The 13405-nt window shown below is 45.8% G+C and overlaps 1 protein-coding gene across 4 annotated transcripts in view; it reads right to left on the reverse strand.

Annotated features, from left to right (window-relative positions):
• Window positions 1–13405, reverse strand: part of LOC137416855 (ral GTPase-activating protein subunit alpha-1) — a 344184-nt gene that overhangs the window by 282939 nt on the left and 47840 nt on the right. For all 4 annotated transcript variants that reach the window (XM_068102513.2, XM_068102512.2, XM_068102510.2 and 1 more), the window contains exon 5: window positions 12015–12058. In XM_068102513.2, coding sequence (XP_067958614.2) covers window positions 12015–12058 — 44 coding nt within the window. The remainder of the gene's footprint in view (window positions 1–12014; window positions 12059–13405) is intronic.

A 13405-nucleotide genomic window follows, 5' to 3' on the forward strand; every position in this document is an offset into this window, starting at 1 on the left:
AGTTCTGAAGAAACCTTCAACTTAATGACGGTCCTTCCAAATAATCTGCTGGAAACCAGCATCAAGGTTTCAACCATTCAATCTCATAACTTATCCGAATGGACACAGGGGGAGAGTGACCAGAGTGGGTGAAAAGAGAAGGGAGGTGGTGAAACAAAAACTGAGAGGGGGAGATGGGTAAATAAATACGGGGAGGGGAGGTGGACAAGCAGAGATGGTGGGGAAACAAAAACGGAGAGGGGGAGATGGGTAAATAAATACGGGGAGGGAAGGTGGACAAGCAGAGATGGTGGGGAAACAAAAACGGAGAGGGGAGGTGGGTAAATAAATATGGGGAGGGGAGGTGGACAAGCAGAGATGGTGGGGAAACAAAAACGGAGAGGGGGAGGTGGGTAAATAAATACGGGGAGGGGAGGTGGACAAGCAGAGATGGTGGGGAAACAAAAACGGAGAGGGGGAGATGGGTAAATAAATACGGGGAGGGGAGGTGGACAAGCAGAGATGGTGGGGAAACAAAAACGGAGAGGGGGAGGTGGGTAAATAAATACGGGGAGGGGAGGTGGACAAGCAGAGATGGTGGGGAAACAAAAACGGAGAGGGGGAGATGGGTAAATAAATACGGAGAGGGGAGGTGGACAAGCAGAGATGGTGGGGAAACAAAAACGGAGAGGGGGAGGTGGGTAAATAAATACGGAGAGGGGAGGTGGACAAGCAGAGATGGTGGGGAAACAAAAACGGAGAGGGGGAGGTGGGTAAATAAATACGGAGAGGGGGGGTGGACAAACAGAGATGGTGGGGAAACAAAAACGGAGAGGGGGAGGTGGGTAAATAAATACGGGGAGGGGAGGTGGACAAGCAGAGATGGTGGGGAAACAAAAACGGAGAGGGGAGGTGGGTAAATAAATACGGGGAGGGGAGGTGGACAAGCAGAGATGGTGGGGAAACAAAAACGGAGAGGGGGAGGTGGGTAAATAAATACGGGGAGGGGAGGTGGACAAGCAGAGATGGTGGGGAAACAAAAACGGAGAGGGGAGGTGGGTAAATAAATACGGGGAGGGGAGGTGGACAAGCAGAGATGGTGGGGAAACAAAAACGGAGAGGGGAGGTGGGTAAATAAATACGGGGAGGGGAGGTGGACAAGCAGAGATGGTGGGGAAACAAAAACGGAGAGGGGGAGGTGGGTAAATAAATACGGGGAGGGGAGGTGGACAAGCAGAGATGGTGGGGAAACAAAAACGGAGAGGGGGAGATGGGTAAATAAATACGGGGAGGGGAGGTGGACAAGCAGAGATGGTGGGGAAACAAAAACGGAGAGGGGGAGGTGGGTAAATAAATACGGGGAGGGGAGGTGGACAAGCAGAGATGGTGGGGAAACAAAAACGGAGAGGGGGAGATGGGTAAATAAATACGGAGAGGGGAGGTGGACAAGCAGAGATGGTGGGGAAACAAAAACGGAGAGGGGGAGGTGGGTAAATAAATACGGAGAGGGGAGGTGGACAAGCAGAGATGGTGGGGAAACAAAAACGGAGAGGGGGAGGTGGGTAAATAAATACGGAGAGGGGGGGTGGACAAACAGAGATGGTGGGGAAACAAAAACGGAGAGGGGGAGATGGGTAAATAAATACGGGGAGGGGAGGTGGACAAGCAGAGATGGTGGGGAAACAAAAACGGAGAGGGGGAGATGGGTAAATAAATACGGGGAGGGGAGGTGGACAAACAGAGATGGTGGGGAAACAAAAACGGAGAGGGGAGGTGGGTAAATAAATACGGGGAGGGGAGGTGGACAAGCAGAGATGGTGGGGAAAAAAACCGGAGAGGGGAGGTGGGTAAATAAATACGGGGAGGGGAGGTGGACAAGCAGAGATGGTGGGGAAACAAAAACGGAGAGGGGGAGGTGGGTAAATAAATACGGGGAGGGGAGGTGGACAAGCGGAGATGGTGGGGAAACAAAAACGGAGAGGGGGAGATGGGTAAATAAATACGGGGAGGGGAGGTGGACAAGCAGAGATGGTGGGGAAACAAAAACGGAGAGGGGGAGGTGGGTAAATAAATACGGGGAGGGGAGGTGGACAAGCAGAGATGGTGGGGAAACAAAAACGGAGAGGGGGAGATGGGTAAATAAATACGGGGAGGGGAGGTGGACAAGCAGAGATGGTGGTGAAACAAAAACGGAGAGGGGGAGGTGGGTAAATAAATACGGGGAGGGGAGGTGGACAAGCAGAGATGGTGGGGAAACAAAAACGGAGAGGGGGAGGTGGGTAAATAAATACGGAGAGGGGGGGTGGACAAACAGAGATGGTGGGGAAACAAAAACGGAGAGTGGGAGATGGGTAAATAAATACGGAGAGGGGAGGTGGACAAGCAGAGATGGTGGGGAAACAAAAACGGAGAGGGGGAGATGGGTAAATAAATACGGAGAGGGGAGGTGGACAAGCAGAGATGGTGGGGAAACAAAAACGGAGAGGGGGAGATGGGTAAATAAATACGGGGAGGGGGGGTGGACAAGCAGAGATAGTGGTGAAACAAAAACGGAGAGGGGGAGGTGGGTAAATAAATACGGGGAGGGGGGGTGGACAAGCAGAGATAGTGGTGAAACAAAAACGGAGAGGGGGAGGTGGGTAAATAAATACGGAGAGGGGAGGTGGACAAGCAGAGATGGTGGGGAAACAGATGGAGAGGGGAGGTTGGGAAAGAGATTGGGAGGGGTGTGGGAAACAAAGAGGGGGTGGGGGAAGAGGAGGAGGAGGAACAGAGGAGAGGGGTGAATAGAAGGTGAAATTTGGGGTGGAAGAGATGGTGGAAGAAGGGGAGAAAAGAGGGGGGGGGGAAGAGGAGGGGAAAGAGGGGGGGGAAAGAGGAGGGGAAAGAGGGGGGGAAATAGGGAGGGGAAGAGGAGGGAAAGTGGGGGGACAGAGGGGGGAATAGTGGGTGAAAAGAGGAGGGAAAAGAGAGGGGGGAAGGAAAGGGGAGAAAGAGGGGGAAAAGAGGGGGGATAGAGGGGGGAAAGGAGAGGTAAAAAGATGGGTTTGAATCAACTTTTATATGAACTTTATATATGAACTTTTCTTCATATGAACCTTCATATGAACTTTTCTAGAGCATTACTTGGTTCCTCCTAAGAACACAAGGGTAGACCAGCATGCACATAATAATTTTTTTTGAATGTCCCTTCTTTTCTATACTTTGCCACATGGCACATACCATATAAAGGGGCCTTTTCTATGCCCCTGGCATTTTACCCAAGAATCCAGTTAGAAACTCCCGCAGCAAATACCTTAATTGGCAAATATGAATTGACAAAATGTAACAAGATTTGTGTGATTCTCTCTCCATGCATGCATGAATTAACGATGAACTCTAACATTTATATGCATGCATGAATAGAAGATTGAACTCTGTTGCACTTGAAGACTAATTTTTAAATGATTCAACTGTTATATCATGAACCTAATGGAAGAACTTGAAGTGAATTCTTCCACAATCATTATGGGGTATCTTGTGTGGATCGAAGACAAAAAAAATTTCATTCAATCTATGTTATATTCAGGTTGTAACACAACAAAATGTGAAAAAGTCAAGGGGAGTGAATACTTTCTGAAGGCACTGTAATGAGGAAATAACTAACTAGGGAATCTGTATGTTGTATGCATTATCTAAGGAGAGGGGGTGATGGCTTTGCAGCACTGTCACATTATAGGTACATTAAAACAAGACCGAAAGTCTAACAGCAGCCCAGCCGGGCTTGTTTGATGCTATCGTGTCCCCAGGGTTAAGACCCCTGGGTGACGGATGGCCGACCGAGATTTAACTCCCAGGCGTCTAAGCCGAATCGCTGGCGGTGTTATCTCTTTAGCATGCGCGGGGGTGGAGGGTAGCAAGGGCTTACCTGTACGGCGTTCACTGCGCGTCCTCAAACCCATCACGGATAAACAAGACAGAACACAAGGGATTCAAATAGCAACAAATAATGAATTTAATGATAATAATGCCAGATCACAAAAATTAACGGTAAGGTAAAATCTAATTGCAAATTGGGGTGCCCCCAGTCAGACACAATTACACGACACAGGGAGAAATAAACCAAATGAAGGAAAGGTTGTGTGAGTTGGCCGATACTCAGCTTTGAGTTCAACTAGGGCATGCCCGTACTATATATATGCCCGTACTATATATCTATCTAAAATTATATCCCCCCCCTCTATTTACATGAAATGGTTTGGTCCATTCGCAACGCCAAAGCGAACGGCGAACGGCTTGCGAGTACAGTGACAATCCCCCCCCTCTATTTACATGAATGGTTTGGTCCATTCGCAACGACCACAGAACCCCCCCCTCTATTTACATGAAATGGTTCGGTCCAAAGCGAACGGCTTCCGGAGTTTGGTAAAGAAATCGCCATCGCGTACACAAACGCGCAGGAAAGCGAATGAATCGCAAATTCGTTTTTATTAGTTTTAAAACATCGTTTAACGCCAACATAGCGCCAACATAGTTTGCAAACGTGAAATAAATGAATACGCTCTCAAATGTGCCATCCGAGGCAGAGTGTGTCCGCCACGTTCGGCACACGCGCTAGTTCGCTGCTCTCTGATTGGTTGAATCGTTTTTTGGACATCGCTCGGTAAGTAATTGTCCGATTAATATGAAACCTTGAAAAGGCACATCCTCGGGTCCCCAGCAATATACCTGGCAAGTTAAAAGTATATCGGACCCGTGGTTGTCGAGAAACAGCGGTCACAGACAAACAAACACACAGACAGACACACACACACACACACACACAGAGATTGCTGGAATTATAGATAGATGAAGACGCTTGGGGTGGTTGAATGGCTCCGCACGGTCGGTAAAATGACCGCGCGTCGGCGCGAGCAAGATGGCGCCGAGTCACCAAGCGAGCACAACGAGCAGCGAAGCGGCGGCAAAACGTCCTTCTCTCTCAGCCTCCGACCATTCCACGCTCCACAAAGCTCCGATACTTCTCAGGTGCACATGGCACGAAACACCCCCGTCCTTTTTCCCAGCCAGAACAAGCGCGAGAGAATCAAAGCGTGACCGCTCTAAGTGCAGCCGCCTCCGTCCAGGCCACAGGGAGAGAGAGATGCATCCGCCTTTCACGAATCCAAGACAGAGAGAGAGCAAAATGGCGGTCGCTTCGCCATTTTCCTCCAGCATTAGAATGTTCGATGATCACGTCACACTCCAACCAATCGTGCAGCGCCCCCATCGTTCCTCAACCAATCGTCCTTTGGGGCGTGGCCTCACAGCCATTCTTGACGCCCATCGAGAGGATTCGGCTGGGCGGGATAGTGGTGTCTGGGTCGTGTTGTTTTAAATTATGTGCCAAATGGTTGGCTGATAGGGGCATTTACACAATGGGAATTTATCCTTAGGCCCTACCTAATTAGCAGAGCTCCACCCCTCACATGGAGACACATAACGCTTACACGGACATCCGGCACTAACTTAGAAACATTGAGGTGGCTTCACGGCACATGGAGCACGCTAAACCTACACAATTCTATCTTGACAATGGTATTTCACGACCTACCCCCACACACGTAACAATACTTTATGTTGAAGAGAATAGCATGACCTGGGTGGACATACCAATGAGCAAATAATGTGAGTATTAAATTATTTTGAAATACTCTTAAGTCTCTAATCTGTCGGTCAGCATGGAAGTGAAAAGATTGCATTGAGACACTGGTTGATTACTTAGCAAAAGAAAAACTTTTTGACAAGTATGTTGATCAGTCCGGTTTGTGTGTGTGTTTGTTTGTGTGTGTGTGTTTGTGTGTTTGTCTGTCCACTCACTTATACTTGCCTACAGGTCACAATTTTAAACCGATCTTCACAAAACTTCAAATGGTAGAGTTCGTGGTCCGACAAAATCCTATATATCAGCGAACCTTTGAAGTCAAAAGGTCAAAAGGTCAACACAGGCCAAAGGTCAATCACTTCTTTTTAAATTTCTAAAATCCTCCATTTCATCCGATTGACTTGAAATTTGAATGGGATTTACATATCAGTTACCTATATTCAACCAACAACTATTTTTGAGATCAGCATAGGCCAAAAGGTCAACATAGGCCAAAGGTCAACAACCATTTCAAATTTATAAAATCCTCAATTTTCATCCGATTGACTTGAAAATTGAATGCCATTTACATATCAGTCACCTATATTCAACCAACAACTATTTTTGAGGTAAACATAGGTCACAAGGTCAACCTAGGCCAAAGGTCAACCAATTTTTTCAAATTTCTAAAATCCTCAATTTTCATCCGATGGACTTGAAATCTGAATAGGATTTACATATCAGCTAACTGAATTCAACCACCAACGATTTTGGAGATTAACATAGGCCAAAAGGTCAACATAGGCCAAAAGGTCAACAATTTTTTCAAATTTCTAAAATCCTCAATTTTTATCCGATTGACTTGAAATCTGAATCGGATTTGCATATCAGCTTATTGAAACCAACCACTAACTATTTTTGAGGTCAACATTGGCCATAAGGTCAACATAGGCCAAATTTCTTAAATGGCCAATTTTCATCCGATTAACTTAAAATTTGAAGACGATATGCATATGATCCACCACACGGTAACCGGTTAGCCCCGTGATTTTTAATCATTTTACATAATTCATTGATCTATTTTAGGGGGAGTATAACCCGGGTTCATGTGAAAGGAAAATCCTTTGTGTCACAAAGGATTTTCCTATCACCAAACCCGGGTTACACTCCCCCTAAAGTAGATTAATTTATTATGTAAAATGATTAAAAATCACGGGGCAACCTGGGTCACCGCGTGGTGGATCATATCTGGTCACTGAATTCAACCCCAACAATTATTGAGGTCAATAGGCCAAAATGTCAACATCGGCCAGATTTCTAAAATCCTCAATTTTCATCCGATTGACTTGAAATTTGAATAGGATTTTCATATCCGCTAACTGAATTCAACCCCAAACTATTTTTGAGGTCAACATAGGCAAAAATGTCAACATTGGCCAGATTTCTAAAATCCTCAATTTTCATCCGATTGACTTGAAATTTGAATAGGATTTTCATCTCCGCTAACTGAATTCAATCACCAACTATTTTTGAGGTCAACATAGGCAAAAATCCTAAAGTTGACAATTTCCCTCTGATTAACTCAATTTAAAGAAGATTTGCATATCAAGTCACTGAATTCAACCACCAATTATTTGTGAAGTCAAAAGGATGCTTTACCGAGTGCCATTCTACTTCGTACTCTTTTGCCAAGTGTCGCTCTATGAGTGGTTTTTCATTTTCTATGTTGGTCAGTTAGTCAACACTATCAAAGTGACCTCAGCAACATCCCGACACACACCACTGTGTGTGTTACAGAATTAGGTGTTTTACGGCGGCCGGAGTGCAAATCCTGCCACCAACCTCCTTGAGAGAGGATCCTGTGAGTTGGTACTCATTTTGCCGACCTCGGAAGGATGACAGGCTGAGTCAACCCCACCTGGTGTTAATTCAACAGTTGACCAGGATTCAAACTCAGGACCCTGGGATTCCGAGGCCTCCACCCTAACCGTTAAGCCAACACCAGGCTTAGGGTGGTTTGAGGCAGTCATAAGAAATGCTTCAATGTTTGAAGAGCCCTTAATCAAAGTTTTACTTATATATTATCTGGGGGGCAAGCACCCCACCCCCCCCCCCCCCCTGTCATAAATCATCACCCTGTTGTCATAATTTCAGTTCCCCCCAATCATCAAGTGTGATAATTTGCCCCAACCAGGTATATGACGTAATATATGAACGTTCCCAAAAGGGTGTGAAAGAAACATTACTGGTAAAGCCAAGTGGTATTACATTCTACCTTTCAGAAGCGTAATTTTCGGCGATAAAACTCACCCAATATGATGGATAAATATGTGAAGGACAAACATACATACGGAGAGACAAACGCTGTAAACACAGGAACCAAACATCTACACCGTAAAAAATCGTTTGTTTCATCACAAATTTACCAGTTCTAAAAGTCTCTTTGTGAGTTTGAAGAGGCGGAAGAAGCGCTAATGTATGGTTTATTCACACAGCAGTTTGAACGGAAACATTCATTATTCTATGACAGTAGAAACCCTTTAGAAGATATGGAACGAGCATACAAAATTATATACACAGTCCTGATATTTTGTAAAGCAATAGAAAATATATAAAACTACACAGAAGGAGCCCACAAACAACAACAACCACAGCCACGATAACGATCGAGTGTTATAAACGATCCTTATTTTCACGTGTTTTCCGTCATGTGTTTCACGTGTTTGTGTTTCACACTGAATAAAAAGCGTTAAGGTAGAGTATGCAGATTGTGATACATGATGAAAGTCCGCTTGGAGTTTGCAAAAAAACACCTAAAGGACTCTCAGACTGTGAGAAACAAGATTCTGTGGTCTGATGAAACCAAGATGGAACTATTTTGCTTCCGTCTGGCCACTCTGCCATAAAGCCCAGATCAGTGGAGTGTTGCAGTGATGGTTGTCCTTCTGGAAGTTTCTCCCATCTCCACAGAGGATCTCTGGAGCTCAGCCAGAGCGACCATTGGGTTCTTGGTCACCTCTCTTACCAAGGCCCTTCTCCCCCGATTGCTCAGTTTGGCCAGGCGGCCAGCTCTAGGAAGAGTCCTGGTTGTTCCAAACTTCTTCCATTTAAGAATTATGGAGGCCACTGTGCACTTGAGAATCTTCAATGCAGCAGAAATTTTTTGCAGGATTCCCTAGATCTGTGCCTCGACACAATCCTGTCTCTGAGCTCTGCAGGCAGTTCCTTCAACCTCATAGCTTGGTTTTTGCTCTGATATGCATTGTCAGCTGTGAGACCTTATATAGACAGGTGTGTGCCTTTCCAAATCATGTCCAATCAATTGAATTTACCACAGGTGGACTCCAGTCAAGGTATAGAAACGTCTCAAAGATGATCAAGAGAAATGGGAGTCACCTGAGCTAAATTTCAAGTGTCATAGCAAAGAGTATGAATACTTATGTAAATGTGATATTTCAGTTTTTTCTTTTTAATAAATTTGCAAAACTTTCGAAAATCCTATTTTCTCTTTGTCATTATGGGGTATTGAGTGTAGATTGATGAGGGAAAAAATGAATTTAAACGATTTCAGCATAAGGCTGCAACATAACAAAATGTGAAAAAAGTGAAGGGGTCTAAATACTTTCTGAATGCACTGTATATACATACATAATGTCGCGTGACTACCCTGTGTGGTGAACACCGCAGGGTGACACGGAGGACCAAACGAGCTCAACACTCAAAGGCGTTCAATTCAATATGACGGTATTCGTTATATGCGCGGCAAAGGGGGGATGAAGAACTTACCTGGACGGCCTCCACCCGACGTCCTCACACCTGGATAAATTAACTCAAACAACATGAAAGTAAACAGGACAAAAATACCGGTTTATTTAAGAAAATGCCGGAAACAAAATAAAACACAACAAAATAAAACTATGATTCCTAAATGGAGCGCTCTCAAACAGACGTGAATACAGACAAAGGAAAATATAACTGAAAAATAAATAGGTGTGATTTAGTGGGCACTTAGCTCAAATCGGCTGGTCTATCTCGTCAGAAATCGTCAGAGATCGTCGGAGATCGTCGGAGATCGTCTCAGGCCTTGGCCGGAAACGCACGTTCGTTGGCGCAAACTAGGCCTCACTGTAATCTCGCTAACTCCTGGCTCCGTGCGGGAAGTGACTGAGCAGGCGTGCAGCTCGCTCCTCCAGCCGTGCTGGTCCACACGATCTCTGCACGGAAACTGCAGCTCTCCATCCACAGTTCCCCTCCTCACGACCACTAGCAGGATGTCGTAACACGACCGTTCGCGATGAAGCTTCCTTGCGCAAGACCAATAGTGACCATTCACCAACAAAGTCTGGGCCCAAGAGATGAGAAAATGTTGGCACACGACCGTTCACCACCAGACCAAAACGAGAAGGGCGAGAGGACGTCGATGCTGAGAGTGCCAAAATGCGACCGTTCACTATGGAATCCAGAATCAGAAGCGAGAAGAGGAAAATGTCCGCCACCTCAACTATTTTGTACACGTGGCTCTGACGCCATCCGTGCCTCCTTCACCAATCCCATAGTCCCATCTTACCAGTCCTCTGTGCCAATCAAATCCCGGCCAATCACAGCTCTTCGGAGCATGGCTCATGGCCCTGCCTGTCCTGTGTGCTCACCAAGTCAGTGTTATCCATGGTAATGCTTCATGCCTGGTTTCCGGTTGGTTTTTTAATTAGTGTGTTTAATGGGCGATTTCTGGCTGGATGTCTTGTATGGTGTCATAAGGAACAGAGGAATAAATTACAGAGGCAATTACAAACAGGGAATTAATTACCCATAATCCCTCGCTAATTAACAAGCCCCCCCCCCCTCTGATGGGGACGAAGATACAAGCTTACCCGACATCCGGTCCACACAAATTCCCTACTTATGATACATCAAGGTTTCTTCTTCTTCATGACAGTTGGAGCACACTAATTTATACACTCTACCTGAACTAAGGTATCCCTACCCCCCACAAACATAACAATACATACATACATACAGGGTGTTTCAAAAAGATTGACCCAACTTTGACTTCCTGTATTTCTTTGTTTTTTGACCTATACCGTTTTCCTTTTCAGGGTTTGGTGGTGTTATTGTGGTATTGTTCCCTGGGATTTCTAGCTCCATATCTCAACTATGCCATTGACAGTGGAGCAGAAGACAAAAGTAGTGGCTCTGTGGTATGAGACTAAATCAACAACCACAACAACATTTTCTGGCGGGCAGAACCACCTGAGGAGATCACCGAGAGGTACCTGAAAGGGCCTAAGGTCACACGCTTCTGCACCTCCAATGCCAGATGGGGAATGCTAGGGCCTTACTGGTTTGAGAATGACAACAGCAGGACGGTGACGATCAACCATGAGCGCTACCGGGCCGTGCTCCAGAAGTTCCATAATGATCTAGCCCAAAATGTCACCCCAAACCAGTTCAGCATGACCTGGTTTATGCAGGATGGTGCACCCCCGCATACAGCTGGTAGCACCATCACTTTCCTGCAGCAGCTCTTCAGAAACCACCTCGTTGCCCTGGGTACCGCTCATGACTGGGCACCCCATAGCCCAGACTTGAACCCTCTGGACTATTGGTTCTGGGGTGCTGCCAAGGGCTCTGCCTACATCAACCGCCCTGCCATCCTGGATGATCTGAAGTAGGAGGTGTCAGACTACCTTCAGGCAGTGCCACATGAGACCTACAGGAAGAAAGAATATGAATAGAATGATCGTTTTAAGGCTATTTTCCCCACTAGAGCGGGGGTTAGCCTTGCGGGCCCCATGACAATCATGGTTCCCTGTTTGAGGCAATGTTTTTATGGCTGGATGCCCTTCCTGACACCAACCCTTGGTCACGCAATTACGATGCGCAGGGATACGGTGTACCTATTCCAAACCAGGGTACACACCGGGATCATTCATCCCAGCAAGCTGGTACTCAATTTGCCGACCTCAGAAGGATGACAGGCTGAGTCAACCCCCCTGGCGTTAATTCAGCGATCGACCGGGATTCGAACCCAGGATCCTAGAATCCTAAGCCGGCACCCTAACCACGAAGCCAACACCAGGCTACAGGAAGGTTGGACAGAACTTTGGAGTCAGGATCAATGTCTGTCTGAACCGAAGGGGGGCACACATCGAGAACGTCAATTACAAGGATTATGCGTAAATGCAAATTTCAGACCTTGGCCACTCACCAACTCTAGCAGCGACTTCCTGCAATAGCAATCAGTGATAGAAAATACCATGTCATAAGCTTTCAAGAAATTTGGTTCACGTTCCTGAGGTTTCTGTTTCTTTCTAAATAAATATTTAAAGTTGTATCACTCTTTTTGAAACACCCACATATGGATGGACAAACACTGTTCTCTAGACGGCTTTGCCCTATGAGCTAGGCCATTATTTAAATAAAAAAAACTCACCTTCCAGGAGTTTGCTGGATGCAGTAGTTTCTTCACAATTAAGCCTGCATGAGGAACAAAGCAACAAATAGAATTTGAATTTTGGAAACGAGAAAAAGTAAATGGCAAACCACAGCAATGTTAACAAACCATGATGCCAGTGAAATCAATTGACTGGACTTAATTGTCCGCAAAAGCCAACTAGCAGTGTGTATAATGAACAAATCACACATTTCCATCTGGCATCAAATGCATTTCTACTCACCTGGAGTTATACTTTCATAACTAAAGGTATCAATTTAGAGAGATCCCAGCAGGACATGACCATGGAGCAACAACTAAAAAGTGTGTATTTTTGGTCACATGGATTTTCACAACTTGAGTTTGACAGAAGAAAAGGAATGAACAAACAGGAAGAGAGGAAAGGAGGGAAAGAAACAAAGTAACATGCAAGTAAGAGGGTTGGTTTAGGTAGGGTTAATGTGGGAAGAAAAGATCATGAGTGTGGATGGAGGGGGAACATAGCAACCCTTCCTGCCTTCCACCGTGCGAGCAACCGCTCGTCTCAGCTTCATTTGAATGACTTTTGAGGGACCGTAAGACTTAATTCTGAAAGCAGTGCATGCAGTGCAAACTTTAAACATCGTTTTTGTAATTCGCTGAGGATCCACATTAGCTGGGCCTTTGACGTGACAGTATACAACAACAACATGCATTTTAAAGGCCATTTTCCCTGCTAGAGCGGGGGTTAGCCTTGCGGTCCCCATGACAATCTTCTCCATTTTGCCCTATTTTCTGCATCTCTCCTTGTTAACCCCCTTGCCCGCATTTCTTCTTCCACCATCTTTAGCCAAGTCTTTCTCGGTCTTCCCCGTCTTCTACTTCCTTCTACATTCATTTCCATCACTCTTCTCAACCAGTCACTTTCATCCTTCCTCAACACATGACCAAACCATCTCAACCTGTTCCTCTTCACAGCATCAATCACAGGCTCTATTCCCATCATCTTTCGCAATTCATCATTTGTCTTCCTCTCTCTCAACGATACTCCGCAAATCCGTCGAACCATTCGCATTTCCACCCTTTCCAACCTTCGTTGCTGCTCTACATTCATTACCCATGTCTCGCTCCCATAAATCATAACACTTCTCACACATGCAGCATACACCTTTCCCTTCAGCTTCAACGACACTCCCCTCATCATCAGCACGCCACTCAATTCCCGAAACTTCTTCCATGCACATCTCACTCGAGCAACCGTTGCCGAGTCTGATCCACCTTCTCCATTCAGCATGTCTCCGAGGTAGCAAAATGTTTTCACACCTTCCAGCTTCACACCGTCTCCAAGATCCAACTCAACATTTCCTCCATCCGCAGCTCCCTCTGTGCACACCTTACATTTGAATGTAGCT

This window comes from Myxine glutinosa, chromosome 11 (assembly GCF_964187855.1).
Source record: "Myxine glutinosa chromosome 11, kmMyxGlut1.1, whole genome shotgun sequence".
Lineage (NCBI taxonomy): Eukaryota > Metazoa > Chordata > Myxini > Myxiniformes > Myxinidae > Myxine > Myxine glutinosa.